This window comes from Gavia stellata, chromosome 9 (genome assembly GCF_030936135.1).
Source record: "Gavia stellata isolate bGavSte3 chromosome 9, bGavSte3.hap2, whole genome shotgun sequence".
NCBI classification, from domain to species: Eukaryota; Metazoa; Chordata; class Aves; order Gaviiformes; family Gaviidae; genus Gavia; species Gavia stellata.
This window is the reverse complement of record NC_082602.1, coordinates 38,532,673-38,549,147: the sequence shown is the minus strand read 5'-3', so window position 1 is coordinate 38,549,147 and position 16,475 is coordinate 38,532,673. Positions and strand designations below refer to the sequence as shown.

Genomic DNA, 16,475 nt, shown 5'->3' with positions numbered 1-16,475 from the left:
GAAGGCTCCGGGGAGACCTTATTGTGGCCTTTCAATATTTAAACGGGGCTTATAAGAAAGATGGGGACAGACTATTTGGTAGGGCCTGTAGTGATAGGACAAGGGGTGATGGTTTTAAACTAAAGGAGGGTAGATCCAGACTAGAGATAAGGAAGAAATTTTTTAAGATGAGGGTGGTGAAACCCTGGCCCAGGTTGCCCGGAGAGGTGGTAGATGCCCCATCCCTGGAAACATTCAAGGTCAGGTCGGACGGGGCTCTGAGCAACCTCATCTAGTGGAAGATGTCCCTGCTCATGGCAGGGGGGTTGGACTGGATGACCTTTAAAGGGCCCTTCCGACCCCAACCATTCTGTGATTCTGTGATTCTGACACCAGACCTGCACTGTCGAAGGCACTGCGTACGCATCCATGCCTATAGGTAGCACAGCACTGCCACCAGTTAAATGACAACTTTGGCAGAATTAAATCTTGCTCATGATTACGGAGCGGAGGCTGCGTTTCCATTGCGCCTCCTTCAGCCTGATCAAAGCCTTTAGATGATACTGAGTATAAATATTAATAATGAATTTCATAAATGTTTTAGAGCCTAAAAATTGAATCCTCAAATTAATTACGATATAGATTTAGCTCATCTCCAATATACGCGCAGTAATCACACAATCCTACCATTCTTCCATTCTAACATCCATTCCCCTATCTGTAAGTGGACGTGAACGGAAAAAAACCAGCTATTATGAACATTTGTTTCTGGCTTAAATTACTGGAATTACTTTAAAAATTCTTTATAAGTTAGTTTACAAATTATACTGCTCATATTTTGTCACATTATTTTTAACGGAACTCTTTCAGGTATAGGTAAAAGATAAAACTACTCTTTTTCTACTGTACAGCAAATAGATGATAGAAGTGCCTCACCACGGGACAAGATTCTTCCAATTTTTGCCAGCCTCTAACCTGGCCCCTCTCCAGCCAAGGGATCTGTCTTAGAGAAAAGCACGTACTTCTTGTTCCTACTACCTCTTAAAAGCCCCACTCTGCTCCAACATCTCTATTTTGAAATCCAATTGTCCAGTTCAATCCTCCGAGGGAATACCCAGAACTTGTATTACAAGACTCAATTTGTAAAATTCAAGTGCCCTGAACTCCAGAGGTCCACGAGTGCATTAACCACCCGGCTCTTCCCTCGGCCGTTCATGCAGTTGGACCACACCACCTGCAATGTCCATGAAAAACAAAAGCAAAGCTGGTAATTTTTCCAACGTCGTAACAGAAGCAGGAACCGTATGTTTGAAATCCCCTGCACAACCCTCTGAAAAATTTCTGTTTACTATGGAGCAAATTTATTCAGGTGAGGACAGCATGGCTGTGGCAAAGGATCCTGATAAATGAAATCTATATTCTTGAAGGTCAATAACTCCCAATCTGCTGCCTCGCAGATTTCCTGCCTTGGAAGGTTTCCCAGGTTTGCCCAGGACATGGCAGGTCTTCTGGAGGAATGAGCCGTACGGGGAGCTACTACGCAGGATTTGTACGATGTACAACTCATTAATGCAAGAAACAATTTATCTGGAGAGTGCACCAGAGAGAGAGGTTGGCGATAGTGGAAGGAAAATGCTTCTTTTATACTGAAGGCATAAGAAAAATGTGTATAGCCTGAATTTAGTTGTGTAGACATGAGCTGCAAATTGTTATGGGAAAGACTTTGAGCATGCAGAAGGAGATCTTTTTAGGGAAAACCTAGCAATGTAATTTATTTTTGAAGCTGGATTGCTTGTTGCCCAGGAAGAAGTGCAGCATCCAATTTACTTTTTGAAGTTCTTTAATAGCAGCAAAGGAGGATCTTAGGATATTTCTTAGCTACTGCAGAGTTAATGGTCAGTAAAAATGAAATAGTCTACGATAAGAATAGTATCATGCAATATTCTGATGTATGAGGGACATTTCAAGCTGTTTAAATTTCAGATAGCATTAATTAACCATCATGTAAGCTTAATATTTTAAAGAAAACATTAAACCACAGTATTTCTCTGTTGCTATTACTGCAGTCAAGATGTGTAAGAGATAGCCATGGTTGGAAACCCTTCAAAACAACTTGCTATATTCATTTGGAACATGGTCAAACACCGTATCTTTCCTCTCTGAAGACTGCCTCTGTCCTTCACAGCTCTCAGGACGGGCTTACGATCTGACGCGGGATAGGAGCTGGACATGAGCCTCGCGCTGGTTTTTGGCAGACAGGTGAGTTTCGCCACTATCTTATTAGACGGAAGAAAAAGCCATTTGATGCCATCCCATGAGCCAGAAAAAAGATATTTTAAGCCAAGGCATGGCATTTACTGTGTAGTTTCAAATATTTTGTGTTTTGTGGCTCCATTAAAACAGTAAAAGCTTTTTTTTGGCGGGGGGAGGGGGGAGGAGAGGGGGAAGGAAGGGGGAGCGGAAACAAATGAGCAGCGTGCATTTATTTAGTTTTTTCTCCCTGGTACCAACGCTTTCAATGTATGAAGGAGCAGTGGAAAACACGTACTGATTTAAAGACTGTGGCATCCACTAGCAAACTTGAAATGTGTTGCTGTTTGTATATTTTACTGTGCAGGAATAAGAATTTTGCTGCTTCCTTTACGGCTCCAGAGACCACACATGCCTACTTAAAAATAGTATCTTATCTTTGTTAATGACACCAAGTATTTCTTGGCCTCAGTAGTTCATTAACATTGACTAACATCAACCTCTCCACAGGGGCAAAATTTCACCCTCTTCCCTCGTCACTTTATTACCATCACTATTTTTCCTTCTCGTCCTGAGATACTCAAACCTACCAATTTTCAGTAAAGTCCCTGGATTAAGGGCTTTGTTGAAAATCACAAAGCTTCAGCAAAACACAGAAAGAGCAAACACTTCAGAGCAGTTCAAAGGATAGGTTAGACTGCCGTGATAAGCGTGAGGATAAGGCTTTTAAGGGCAAAAGCCAAGAGACATGGAGATGAGACTGGAAAGTGCAATGCAGTGAAGAAGAATAATCTAGGAGAGAAAACTACATGTATACTAGGGAAACTTGGAAGTAACAACATTTCATTTTGGAAACAAGGAGCTTAGAAGAGTAATGAAAAGTATTACTAATAAGGAATCAAATCCATAAAGTAGAATAATAGCAAAGTGCAGAAGTTGTATCTGAAAATGCTAATTCACTAAAGGTGAAATGTGTACTTCAGCTTTACAGAAGATTGGTTTAAGGACTGAAAGTCATATGTAAGTAAAAAAGCAAGCTTCCTAAGAATACAATATTAAAAAACAGAAATCAAAATGAGGAATCTTAAATGGATCTCAAACTACAAATAACAGGGATATTCATGGTGAAGGCTAGTATTTTGTTCTCAGCCAAAATGAGGTGCCCACACTCCTGCTTTCAGTGCAAGCCCACACGCTGTATTATTACAAATTTCTCACTCTCTTCTGGTCTAGAAGCGAGAAGTCCACTCCATTCCAGTCTGTGTCTGGAGGATTATACTTTCCTCTAAATTCATGTCACCATGAATGCTAATACAAAGAGAATAAGCCTGATAGGTGGTCTTCATTTGGAAAGTGCACTGTGCATTCCTCTTGGGAAATTACTCCGCTAAAAGAAAGGGATCATGATTTTTGAGAGGCTGAACTACACCGTCCTTTAAAAAAACCCCACCAATGTTTTAAAATTTTAAAGTCAATGTTTTAAATGTTGAAGCCAATGTTTTAAAACCAAGTGTCACCTTTTAGGAAATCCTTCTCCTCCATTCAGTCCCCCTCTACTCGGCTCTCATGAGACCCCACCTGGAGTCCTGAGTTTAGCTCTGGGGCCCCCAATATAAGAAGGACATGGACCTCTTGGAGCGAGTCCAGAGGACGGCCACAAAGATGGTCAGAGGGATGGAGCACCTCTCGTATGAGGACAGGCTGAGAGAGTAGGGGTTGTTCAGCCTGGAGAAGAGAAGGCTCCGGGGAGACCTTCTAGCAGCCTTCCAGTACCTGAAGGGGCCTACGAGAAAGATGGAGAGGGACTTTTCACAAGGGCATGCAGTGATAGGACAAGGGGTAATGGCTTTAAGCTGAAAGAGGGTAGATTTAGATTAGATATTAGGGAGAAATTCTTCACCATGAGGGTGGTGAGGCACTGGACCAGGTTGCCCGGAGAAGTTGTGGACACCCCAACCCTGGAAGTGTTCAAGGCCAGGTTGGACGGGGCTTTGGGCAACCTGCTCTAGTGGAAGGTGTCCCTGCCCATGGCAATGGGTTGGGATTAGGTGATCTTTAAGGTCCCTTCCAACCCCAACCATTCTATGATTCTGTGATATGATTCTATTTCTTCTACATAATGTTTCTAACCACGTCTACCTCCCCTGTCAAGTCCACCGCTTCCCATCAGGCAGGGTGGAGTGGAAGAGGCACAGTCTCACAACTACTTTAAAACCAAGCTCCTGAGCTCCTGTAAGAACCTGCAAGCAGCTCTAAAGCTGAGCGGGGTCAAGTGACCTTCTTTTGACATCTCTTGATAGCTTTATGGGAAGAGAAAGCAAAGCAGTGGGATCAACCCAGAGTGAATTGCCAGGCAGAGACACAGCTGGGCGATTATGGTACAAAAGAAGACGAATTGGTTAGTGTATCAGCACAGCCTTCTAAAAATGCACAGCAAGTACTATTTCAGATGTGTTCCTGATCATGGAATAGCATAATTAAAGTAGCTGCTGGACTATGTTTGCAAACTGCATAGGTAAATGTAAGAAGCTGATTTAACCTCATGTCAGAACATCCCAAACGAGAGGATTACCTTAAATTTACTGTGGAAACCTCAACTCTGAGATTCCTGACATTTGAAAATTCATGTAAGATGCTCATATTCTCAGCGTACCTTGATTTTTTTTTCCTTTTCAAGATGCTCACATTCTCAGCGTACCTTGATTTTTATTTTTTTTCCTTTTCACTGAACAATACGAAAATTTATCACTAACCTGCGTGACCAGAGACTGAGAGAAGAAGCATCTGTAACTAGGAAAGAGTCCTTTGAAAACACACAGAACAAAATCATGCAGGAGTCCTATGACTTGAGTTATGCAAAGGAATAGGAAGAAGTAATCACAGCGATCCCTTCGGTATCATTGTTCACCAAAAAGTTTTAGAATAATGAAGATTCAGTCATTTAATCTAACCGTGAGGGAAAGGGAAAACACAGCATTTTCAGTGCTATTCCTTTTGAAAGCAGGCAGAGCCTTCTCCGATTTCTAGTTGTAAAATCTGAAAAAATTAAGACTGGTTATTCGGTCTCTCAAGCGTGGATGCCGTGCTGTGTAATGTGGTGCAGGCTGAAAAATAAGCAGCAGGTATTTTGCCCGCTGTTTATATAAACAGCTCATTAGCGCTAGCAGCAGAAACGGGTGGCTACAACTTTAAGACAGGCTGTTTTCAATACAGATGTAAAGGACGCTGCAGCTTTTCACTTATAGCTAAAATGCATTGGCCTGGTGCTCAGAAGAACAATCCCCACTGCCTGTATACTAGCACCGTAAAAGACTAACTGTGAAGCCACAGAGACGTAAAACAACAAAATAAAAACATGTGACTTCTGGCTTTTCCTTCCCAGAGAGGAATGTAATATTAAAATACACTTTTAAATCAGCTATGACCCTAGTTCTAACGAGGTTCTCCTTACCCGCTGTTAAAGGGTTAGTAGAAGCTTTTCGGGCAGCAGAAGCGTGCTGTGGAAACCGATGCTATCCACTGCGTAAGCACCAAGGCGCCGACACAAGCCCCAGCCCCACGCAGCCTGCTTGTGCAGCCCGGCTCTATCGCAGGCTAGGATTACCACTTTTTGAGCATCATTTATTAACAACTTCTAAATATCCCATTAAGATAAGGTATAAAATTTGACCTTTTAAGCAAAGTTTCTATCTAAATCCTAATCTGATTCTGCTAAAAACTTGAGCTGGTTGGATAATACTCTAATTCTACCAGAAAATGACATTTCTGTTTGCACTACATTTATGCAACAAAGATTGCTTTTAAAATCCCAAGTTTATGTTTGTGAAATATTCGACAAAGAGATCTCTACTTCTATATTTAAACATTTTGTGCATGAAATATCCAAACACTAATACATCCCTACATCTCCCTGTCTACCAAGTTAAACCCCTTCATCCCTGTGGCCAGGCAACACCAGCACCCTCCCCTTCCCACCACGCAATGCCAAATGCAAATTCATCTTGCCAGAAAAGATGCAATTCCAATGAAATATTTCCATCTGAGACTATTTCTGCCTTCTTACAATACAAATCACAGACATCCATTCTCTGAGGGAATTATTCTGTGTACACAAGAAAAAACAAGGGTAGCTGAAGGACTGCGTTAGCTATTGCAATTGCCAGAAAAAGCAGGTCCCCCAAATTACATGCATCCCTGTTCTATCTTCTCCATGGCATCATATGCACATATATTTACCCTTAACCCAGTAGTTATAAATGTACCAGATTTTTTTTTTTACTTTTTTTTAAGTATTATTATCTTTAAGTGCTACCTGGTGGACTGTTTACATAAAGCACTCCAAATAACTTGTAGCAAATTTAAAGCTCCCTGAAGGTCACTTGATGCAAACTATGTTTACTATTCAACTTACAAATTAGAGAGAAAGGCAATGAAACGTATTTGGACTTTTTTTCTTCCCTCTTTACCTTGCCCTTGTCGAAATAATGGATAATTTCTTGATATAGTTGATCTTTCAACTGTCCTTGAGTAGCAGCCTGGTATCCATCCCGCTGGGTAAGGTGTGCTGCACATGCTTCTTCTGACCACTAAATCATACAAGAAAGAGGGGAAAAGTGAAAGCAAATCAAAAGTTATGAAGTATGTCAGTAAAATTAGGCTAAATAAAATACACATTTTTTAGTTCAAGAAGTGGTACCACAGCTAATGCACTAACAAAGATTTTTTTTGCAGTTGTGTACTTTGATTCCTTGGGCACACTTATTTGAACGCTGTAATTGGAGGCTAATTACATATATCAGCTGGAAGGAAGTTTTTTGAGGTGGCTTCCTCTCCTCAGTGAGTTTGATGAGACTGACCTTGGCCTGCTGATGGGTACAACCTGCTGGATGTGTAACGAACACCAGCAGATTTATGTTGAGAGAAGCCCCGAAGCCAAGATCCATCAATGCAAATGGAAAGGACTGTAGGCACAGAAATTAAATGGCCAGAATTCATAGAGAACATTTGGAGGCGCGGAAAAGCGCAACTAACTTTATACAGCCAGTCTGCAATTTGCAGCTCTTGCTCTTCCAGCAAATGCCTAAAGGATGAGGAGCAAGGCATACATATTAAATGGATTTCCTCCTAGATCTGAGAGGACCAAGCAATTCCCTACAGCCTTCTGTCTTGCACCTGCATATTCTGGTGTCCAGTAAGGGACAGACGCAACTGAAACCTCTGGACTCCAGCATTCGTATCACCACTTCTTCACCTCCCTTCTCTCCTCCCTCTAATACTCCCTACGACCCGCCTGGGGATGAGACAGTACTGGAGCCTTTTCCCTAGAGAGGATCCTAATACTATATCCTACCCTTCCACGGCTATCTATTGTCATGAGGCTAGCAGGAAATTAATACCTTGGAGACGCACAAACCTCTACTAAATCAAATCACAAACCTCCATTAAATCAAATGAAACCTCTCATAGGTTGAAAAAGAGACAGGGACGGGTGCTCCAACAGGGCCTCTTGCCTTCAGAAACCATGTTTGAAAACTAAATTAATTAAAGAACTGTGCACTTTCTTCTTTGAAAATCAAAGTTACTGTGGAAGGAGGACTGCCCACAGAAATAAAGTGGGAGAACTTTCGGAAAAGAAGAAATTCAACCAAAGATCACCAACTCACAGATTTATTCACAGAATTGCTGTTACATCATACAGTTTTACCTCCCATATGTTATTAAATTTCACCCAATTACTTCTTAATTTGGCCAAAACGTTTGTGTTTGGCTAAAGCAGACAACTTTGACAACTTTGTACCACGAAGCTGTGTTTCTGAGCAACACAAACTTCATGGAGTCTGCAATGCAATGGCATTTTTTTCAGCACACTAAGAGCCACTATCTTCCGTTAGTTTTGAACACCTTAATTTTGACTAAATGGGTTAAAAATACAACTAAAGCCTCCTTTCTTGAGTGCGCTTCATCAGCTTGCAGTGCTCTGGAGAAAATGATGGTGGCTCTCTCTCCACGGAGACAGCCTTCTTGCAAATTTAAAGGTGAAATTCTCGAAAGCTTTCAGTCTTGACCTAAACGTGATCCCATTAAAATCAACGTGATGAAATATATGCCAGTGATGAGTGTCATTGAAAATCCTGTCCTCGAGGTTTGAAAGAAAAACTCAATTGCCTGAAGTTACACACCCCACAATACTGCTGCTTCTCAAGCAATACTGAACTCCTCCAGCCACTGCTAACTACTGGTAGTAACAGGGTGTTGTACTAGAGAGACCGATAGTAATTCCAAACTATAACGTAATTATATTTATAAGCAAACATCCGCTTGGTGATGAAAACCTGCGATAAACACAACCCTTACATTTGCCATCTTCTGTCGACTTGGATTATAAGAAAAGACAACTGGATATTTCTTTCCAGTAAACTAAAGGAGTATATTAAGATCCTCATCTGGTCTCTGAAGACATTCTCTAAGAACAACCAAAACTGGCTAAACTCTAATTTAAGGTCACATAAAGCATATTGACCAACAAGTTCAAGCCATAACAGGTAAAAGTTTGAATGACATTTTATGGCATGGTTCATTCCATCATTTTCCCAGAAAATGCAGCACCTGTGGAAGGGAATGAATGCTTTATCTTGTCTAAAAGGTTCATTCCTGTCAAGTGTGATGAGCAAGCATCACACAATTTGGCAGTCCAGATTTATGTCCCTCGTGGAAATAAGAGAGATCTTCACAGCCACAGACTCCGCGAGTTACTCACTCGAACTTCTACCCACAGGCAACCAAGTGCACCAGCCTGTGTGACAGAAAGTGTCAGAGCCATCTCCTCACATCTTCACCTCGCTGGCACGGCTCAGCACGGGAAATGTCATTACCGAAGGAGTGACTGCATCCAGCAGGCTGTGGCCAACAATTGCCCCTGCTCCGAGTAACAAATACAGCTATTGCTACAGTGCTTTTGCACTCCAGACGAATCTCACTGATGTCTTCCTGTGTAATAACCCTCTACTTATTTTAAAATACAGTAAATACATTTTAAAGTGTCTTAATTTAAATTGCACTTGTACGCTTTGCATCATAGTTAGTCTTATTATAGCTTGGATGCAGTTTACTTGGTTTTGAGGTACGAGTAATTCTCAGTGCATTCGTTAGAAGCGTTTCATTTAACACATTCCGCTTTTCAACTTTTCAAAATAGGTATTTTACACTCGCATTTCGCTTGGGATTGCTTGGATTAAATCAAAGATTGCTAAGAACAATTTGCAGCTTAGAATGAGATAAATTTCCTTGACGAAATGGGGTACCGTTAGCATAGCATCTGTAATAATGCCAAAGGCTTGCAATAATACAGAGGGTTGCAATAATACAGAGGGTTGCAATGATACACAAGATTGCAATAATACAGAGGGTTGCAATAATACAGAGGGTTGCAACACATTCGCCATTGGCATGAGAAATAGATCAAGGGGAAAATGCAGTTCTCAATTACTCTGTCCCTGACTCTGCCCCATACGACTGCGGGCGCTACCGTTCTTGAGGGGAGCAGAAAAAGATCCAGGTCTCCCTGGAGAGAGAAAGATTTCACTGTGGGTGGTGAGATGTGAGGAAGAAGAACGGAGCTAAAGCGCATGCTTCAGAAAACACCAATTCTTAAGAAATTTAGATTTTCACTTTTTCTCTTGACAGCTTTTTAAAATGAAAACACAGAACTCCTTCCTACTAATTTAGCGATGACTAGGCTATAGTAAACATGTGATTTGCTGACAGAAGAGTCCGCTGTTAAGTGGACTCTACAATAACGCCAGGAACACAGTTGGGTCACGCTGCCACACGTGTGACATAATCATGGCGATAAGCTGCATGTTAGAGACAACACCACCTATCCAGAAAGTTTTCAGTGAGATTAATGCTTATGAAATACTGCTTCGCTACATTTCTGACTGACACTGTGCAGTGTTAAAAACTCAAATGCTTTGTTTACATGCACCTTGTATAGCTAAAGCATTTTATTTATATATATTGCAGATTACACCAAAGCATTCCTTGAGAGCAGCAATATGGTTATGTCTCTTTAAATGCGCTATAAACTGTGTGACACTGCATTAAAATTACACGTACCTTTTAAAGGCATGAGCTTGGAAAGAAGACTATTTGCATCTCTCTCTAACTTTTCAAAATCAAACCTGAATCTACAGATACCCAAGAGCACCTGAGGACAGTCTCCAGCACTCCCTTGCGTTGCCTTTGCAAAACCAATTTTGTGCAGAGTCGATTTACTAAAATAGGTGTTTAGATGCTTCCACGCATTACATAATTTAAATACTTAAAAGAAATTTCAGTTACAGCTTTGCAATCTGTAACTTGTGGTCTTGACTTGACCGCGCTTCCATTCATTTCAGGTCAAGACGAGCAAAGCGTGCTCTGACACGCTCATGGCAGAGGGCTGGCTTCCTGCGTGTACGAATTACATGTGCAAAGGATAAAACTGCCATAAGAAGCAGCACGCAGCTGTTAATGAGTTTAAGGTGCAGATGTTCTAAGACCAACGCACAATACTACTATTGGGTACTGCTAACGTGATTTTCAAAACTTGCAATGTATTTTGGTGTTTACCTTAAGAAGCTTTGCATGCAGAAGTAACGTGTAGGCAGCTTCCGTATAGTTATCACATTCTTTGTGCAGGTCACACAGCTTGTACAAATACCTGCAAGCCATAAGAAAAATGGTTTTTAAAAAAGGCTGGTTCTTAAATGTTTCTATACAATTTACTTTGAAGACTACAATGGTTCAACTCTATCTTCAAACAACTAAATATATGTGAGATTATTTGAAGCTCATATTTCTGTGCGCAGACACCTTTAGGACCATTTGCTTTTCTGCTGCGGTTTTTTTTTTCCCAATAGATAAAAATGACTTGTGATGCTTAACGAATCCAAGATAGATTTTGTGCAAGACATATTGCTCTAATTGTTCAGCTATGGATACAGATATACGTCTTCTTCCTTAACTTCAATATCATCACACCTCTGGGGGGGATTCTCTTCATTTGTTTGTTGGGTTTTTTCAGTGACAATTTAAAAAATCCCACAAAATTATTAGAATTGTACTTTGAAAAAGCCAGCGAAAATACAGAACTTTGATATTCATTATGACACACTGTAAGTTTGTTAACAGCAATAGGAGAGAATTTGGGTGGTGGGGTGACAGTGAGAGACAATTTGTCTTTACAGAGATGCCGAATAGGGCAGACCTACGACTCATAACTTTACGTGTTTTTCCACAGTTATCAATCCTGCCTTTTGCTCAATTTTATTTTCTTTTGGCAAATTAATAAAGCAATAATTAAACCCATTTAAACAACAGGAAGCGAGTTCACAAGTGAGAATTCTTCCAAAAAGATAACAAGCTTCTGAGAATGAATTCATGAATAATATTTAGATACCTAAAATAGCAGTAGAAGCACAAGCTTCATCATTTTAGCCCAACGGTCTAGCCAATTTTAAGCCGAAGTACAAACAGAGGACTGGGAACCCTGAGGCTTACAAAAAGCACAACAACATATTACCATTGTTACTTTGTGTGAAAATAGATTTTGAAAGGTTCCTAAAAGCTTTAGATTTAAAATAAGTATCAGTCATGATGTTATTTAATAGCCCTTTTACCTCAAGTCACATATTTTGTACCTCGCCAGGAAGCAGAATTATTTCTTTGCTCAGTTTTCTTTTGACTTACTGATTTTTTTCATGTGACAACACTCTTGAGTATGTCAGTGTTCACCATAATGTAACCGAAGGAGTTGGAGAAGGGGGACAAAAACCAACCTCATGACTCTAATTTGTAATGCTCACAGTTCTCAGTGAAGATAAGCTTTTGAATGTACTTAAGCTTCAGTAAAGGTATGTTTTTTCATTACTTCTTTCCCTCCAGCCCCCAAGTGGCTGCTTAATATGAACTTAATTTTCTCCAATTACACTACAGTAAGTCAAACAGAGTTTGTCACTCGTCATGTTTACAAACCTTATGTACATTTCTTCTCTCTCAATCTCCTTGTAGAAATTCTGAAAAACAACATAATTTTGTTACAAAGTCTTTGATTTCACAGTCTGGAATGTACACAGAACACGCTCTAAACTAAAAATTCATAATTGCGTAACATCAACCTCAAAACTGCAAAATGAAATTTGCCTCTAGTGATAGAACACAAGTTAAATAACTTATGAAGTCTAATGCTGTGATGTTTCATGATGTAGTGTGTCAGGGCTTATGTCTCATTGCACAGGTTAGGAATTTGCAGAATAGTACTGCTAGAAATTTGCTTCTGGCATTTGCAAGTCACACACCATTAAACGTTTTCAGCTGAAATTTTGTAATACACAAACCCATAATTTTTAAGCAACAGTTGTTCTATGGCTTTAAAACTCCAAACCTTACTTGAGCAATACATCACCTGCCCTTGAATTCTAATAGCTGCTTTGGAAATAAAAAGTTACTTTAGTGTTATTTATCTGGTTTCATATGCCACACAGCATCATCACTCTCTTCAGAAATGTCTGAATGCCTCCGGTCTTGAGATAAACTAGTTAACACTACAAATATTGTAAATGCAAGATATGATAAATTGGGCGAGATATTAAAGGCATTTCTGAATCTAATTTAAAGTTTGCCTTCAAAAGTTAAAATGTATCTAAGAAAACAAAACACAAAGAAATTTCTCCTTCACTGAATTGCAGTATATTTCAATGCTAAATTAAACCAGTCTGAGTAGCCACTAATAGATGCACAAGCCCGATACAAAACTGTTCCCTTCAAGGAGAACCGAAATACAAGACAGAATCTAGGTACCGGAGCTGGAAATGACGGCTTCTTCAGTGGATATACCATTTTAGTTGACACAACTGCTCACTGGTTTTGAGTTCAACTTAAAAGACAAACTGAACCACATGAAAAATTTCTGCTGTTTTTTCTTACTTGTGTTTTGTTTGCTTTTTTAAAGTAGGAGAGACTTCGGAGTTAGGCGGATCGATAATGTAAAACCATTGTCTCCTAACGCTGCTGCCAGCTGCTCTGCCCTTCTGATGCCGCTCGAGAAGCAACATCAAATCAGCCGCCATGGGAAGAGGCTTGGGCAGCAGGGTGACGCTGACACCCATTACGTTTACTACACCGCCCTCTCCCCCAGAAAGCAGTCCCTGTTCCTGCCCCACCTTTGGCTGCAGGTCCCCACATCCCCCTTCCGCTGTGCTGGCCCATGCGCGTGTGGCTCTGCAGCAAAGCGGCCGAGGAACAGATGGGGATGAAAAATAACCGGAGGGGAAGAGCGTAAGCTTTCAACAAGACCCCTCCTCGGATCTGCTCTGCCACCTCGGCGGCACGCTTGCTTTCACCAGGATTGTCGGGGGTAGGAACAAGCAGCTGAGGGAACAGATAGGGCTTTTATTATTTTTTTTTAAACATCGGCAGTGGCTTAAAAGCATATCAAAACCTCTGACTTAAACTACGGTCAATACAGACAAACTTAATCCTGTGAAAGCCTCTGCATCATTAAAGTCCCAATTAAGAAGCCTTTGAGACCTCAGGTGGGAATTGTGCAGAGTATCAGCCCCGGGTCGGATTTTTGCAAAGGCATAAATATCACTTCAGGTGCATGGAGAATGATGAAAAGACTGTGCTGGCCCTGGAGGGCAAACAGGACTTTAAAATCCAGCTAAGGTTTTAAATCACGCCTACTGAAAACGCAGGAAAGTTCTGCCTTGCGATGCTTTCCTGCATTTCCCACAGACTTGAGTGGCAGGGCTGAGCGCGGCTATCTCACCGTGATTTAATGTGCCAGCAGTAAATCACCCCCCAAACTTATCATCTGCAAATACTTGAAAAATTCAGATGACAAAAATCAGCATCAGGAGATGCTGTTAGGGACACTTAGAGAAAACAAAACCAACCCCCCAGTGTGCCACCAGTCCCCCTGCGGTTGGTATGGCAAGAACTACTAGAAGGAGACTCATGAGTATTATGACAAAGGGAAGGAAAACCAAATTCACCTTCCTAAGGAAATTTTCCCAGTTTTGTAATTGTCATGATTTAGAGCGTATGGTGTATGTGATTTTTTATTTCCTGTCTTGCTTGGTGCAAACTGGCAGGCTTTTCTAACTCCGATTCCGCTCAGGAGGACACTGGGACTTTTCTGTGGGCAGCCTAACGGCACTTGCTAGATCAACAGCTGGTGACAATTCTCCAAGATCCTCCTCTTTGCCCATTTCTTAAACATTCTCACGCTTTTTGATGTGAACAGAGAGGAAAAACAAACTAAAAGTAAAATCCCAATTTCTGATTTGATGTTTCTATCTTCTCTCCCATTCTAGTGGGCGGTGTTTCATTTATAACTTAGGAGATAGTGCGGCATAAAGGCTGCGCTGCACGAGCTGAGGATGTTTGCATTACTAAGTGCTAAAGCTACAAACTATTTACTCGGATCTTTCCAAACCAGCCTGAACAAAATCTATCAGCCATAGCCATATCATCACATAAACGATAAACATTGTCTGTGCCCCACATACTTAAGCGAAATAAAAGCTTTGATAATGATATAGGGATGAAAGCTCTGAATCCTTAGTGGCTAACAGTTTAATATTGAGTCCTACTGGAAAAATCAAATCTAGAGAGTACTATGTTTGGGGGTCTCTCAAATTTATTTGGACTTTTTTCCATATGCACTGATTCTGTGCTGGTAAAATCTCCTACTCTCATGCTTCCACCAAGGAGCATGATGTGCGTGCTATTGGGACAACTCCTACTGCTTCCAACTCCAGCCTAAATGGACAAAGGTTTGTAGTATAGAGTAGATACTCCAGAACTTCTGGAACTAAGAGGAGGAAATTTCACATCAGTGAGGAAAACAACCCCAGCATCTTCTTCCGTGAATGAAATAGTAACACTCAAATTTCTTCAAAAATTTTGAATACGGAAGCTCAGCAATAAGCAGAATGCAAATGGGATTGCAAATGCATGAGAATTTCGGTAGTAAATTGCATATTACTCCAACGTTCTGTACGTCAAAGTGTTTTTCTGCATAAAGTTGTTCATACATCAGTTGTAAATGTCAGTGAACAGCCCTCAAAGATCAGGCCCTGAAACACTCCTTCTTAAATCTTTCCTTAGAATCAATTAAAGAAGTAATAAGCCATGTTTTCATAGAGTCACCTTCATTAAAAAAGGAAAAAAACCCCAAAGTATTTCAGACTTTCATGAGAATCTCAAAACGTACTCTGTTTTAACCAAAATTGTCTGTTAAAGGTGTAAAATTACGAATGCAGTCATCCTTTCAGGCTGGTGACCCCCTGCTTACCAGCACGTTAACAGTACAGCTCATGCGGTTCTCCTTGTTCTCATCATGCATTATGGTCCTGTAGTCCAACAACCTCTCCATTAAGCGGACAACAAGTTTCACGAAAGTTTCTCCACTCTTAGCAAGGTATTTGTGTTTTCTGCAGTGCTCCAAGAGACTGAAAAACCAATTACGTTCGCCTTGTTAATCACACGCAGAAAAAACCTTGACTCAGGTGCAATTTTAAATATTGTGCATCATTAACAGATTTTAATTATTTCTGGGCTACAAAGTTCATTGTAGTCTAATTGCTCTCTCTCCTGACTTTACTGTGACATAAATCTCGCTGCTGATCAACACTTACATTTTGTCAAATAACACTTTGTACTGTTCATCTCCTCTGCCTCCTTCCACTTCATGATCCAGTTTCGTGATGATCTCATTTTCAAACTATAATTAAACAAAGCAAGCGTAAATAATCAGATGGCAAATATTTCACTTTATTACTGTAGCCTCAATGGTTCACAGATTGGCTGGGCATCTCGGTGAGATGTTTAGCCACTATTTTAAAGCTTGACTGACTTTAAGAGTTTGCAGGCTCTGGTATTAGACTATCCACGATGATCTGCTGCCCTACAAGGACTTTTTTTGTTGAAGAAATCATTGGTCATGTTATTAAATGAAGTGTAAATATTTGCATTATGGAAAACTAAATAAGGAGGTTAATGACAAGAATGAGGGCGGGGAAAAAGATGACACAAAGCCAGGGACAGAATGACCCCTGCAATAATGGTAACAGCAACAAAAGTAAAATACAAAAATGTTGAAAGCTCTATGAGAGAGGAGATACAACACCTAAGGCTGGATAACTCAGCCGGATGCACGCCTCAGCATCACTAACGTCCCTTTTCAGCGCACAGATACTGAC

At 40.6% G+C, this 16,475-nt stretch overlaps 1 protein-coding gene across 1 annotated transcript in view; it reads right to left on the bottom strand.

Annotated features, from left to right (window-relative positions):
• Positions 1 to 16,475, bottom strand: part of DOCK1 (dedicator of cytokinesis 1) — a 329,394-nt gene that overhangs the window by 51,872 nt on the left and 261,047 nt on the right. Inside the window, exons 34-38 of the mRNA XM_059821380.1 lie at positions 15,912 to 15,997; positions 15,569 to 15,725; positions 12,244 to 12,284; positions 10,840 to 10,930; positions 6,696 to 6,815 (exon numbers count right to left, since the gene is read on the bottom strand). Of these exons, the coding sequence (XP_059677363.1) occupies positions 6,696 to 6,815; positions 10,840 to 10,930; positions 12,244 to 12,284; positions 15,569 to 15,725; positions 15,912 to 15,997 (495 nt within the window). The remainder of the gene's footprint in view (positions 1 to 6,695; positions 6,816 to 10,839; positions 10,931 to 12,243; positions 12,285 to 15,568; positions 15,726 to 15,911; positions 15,998 to 16,475) is intronic.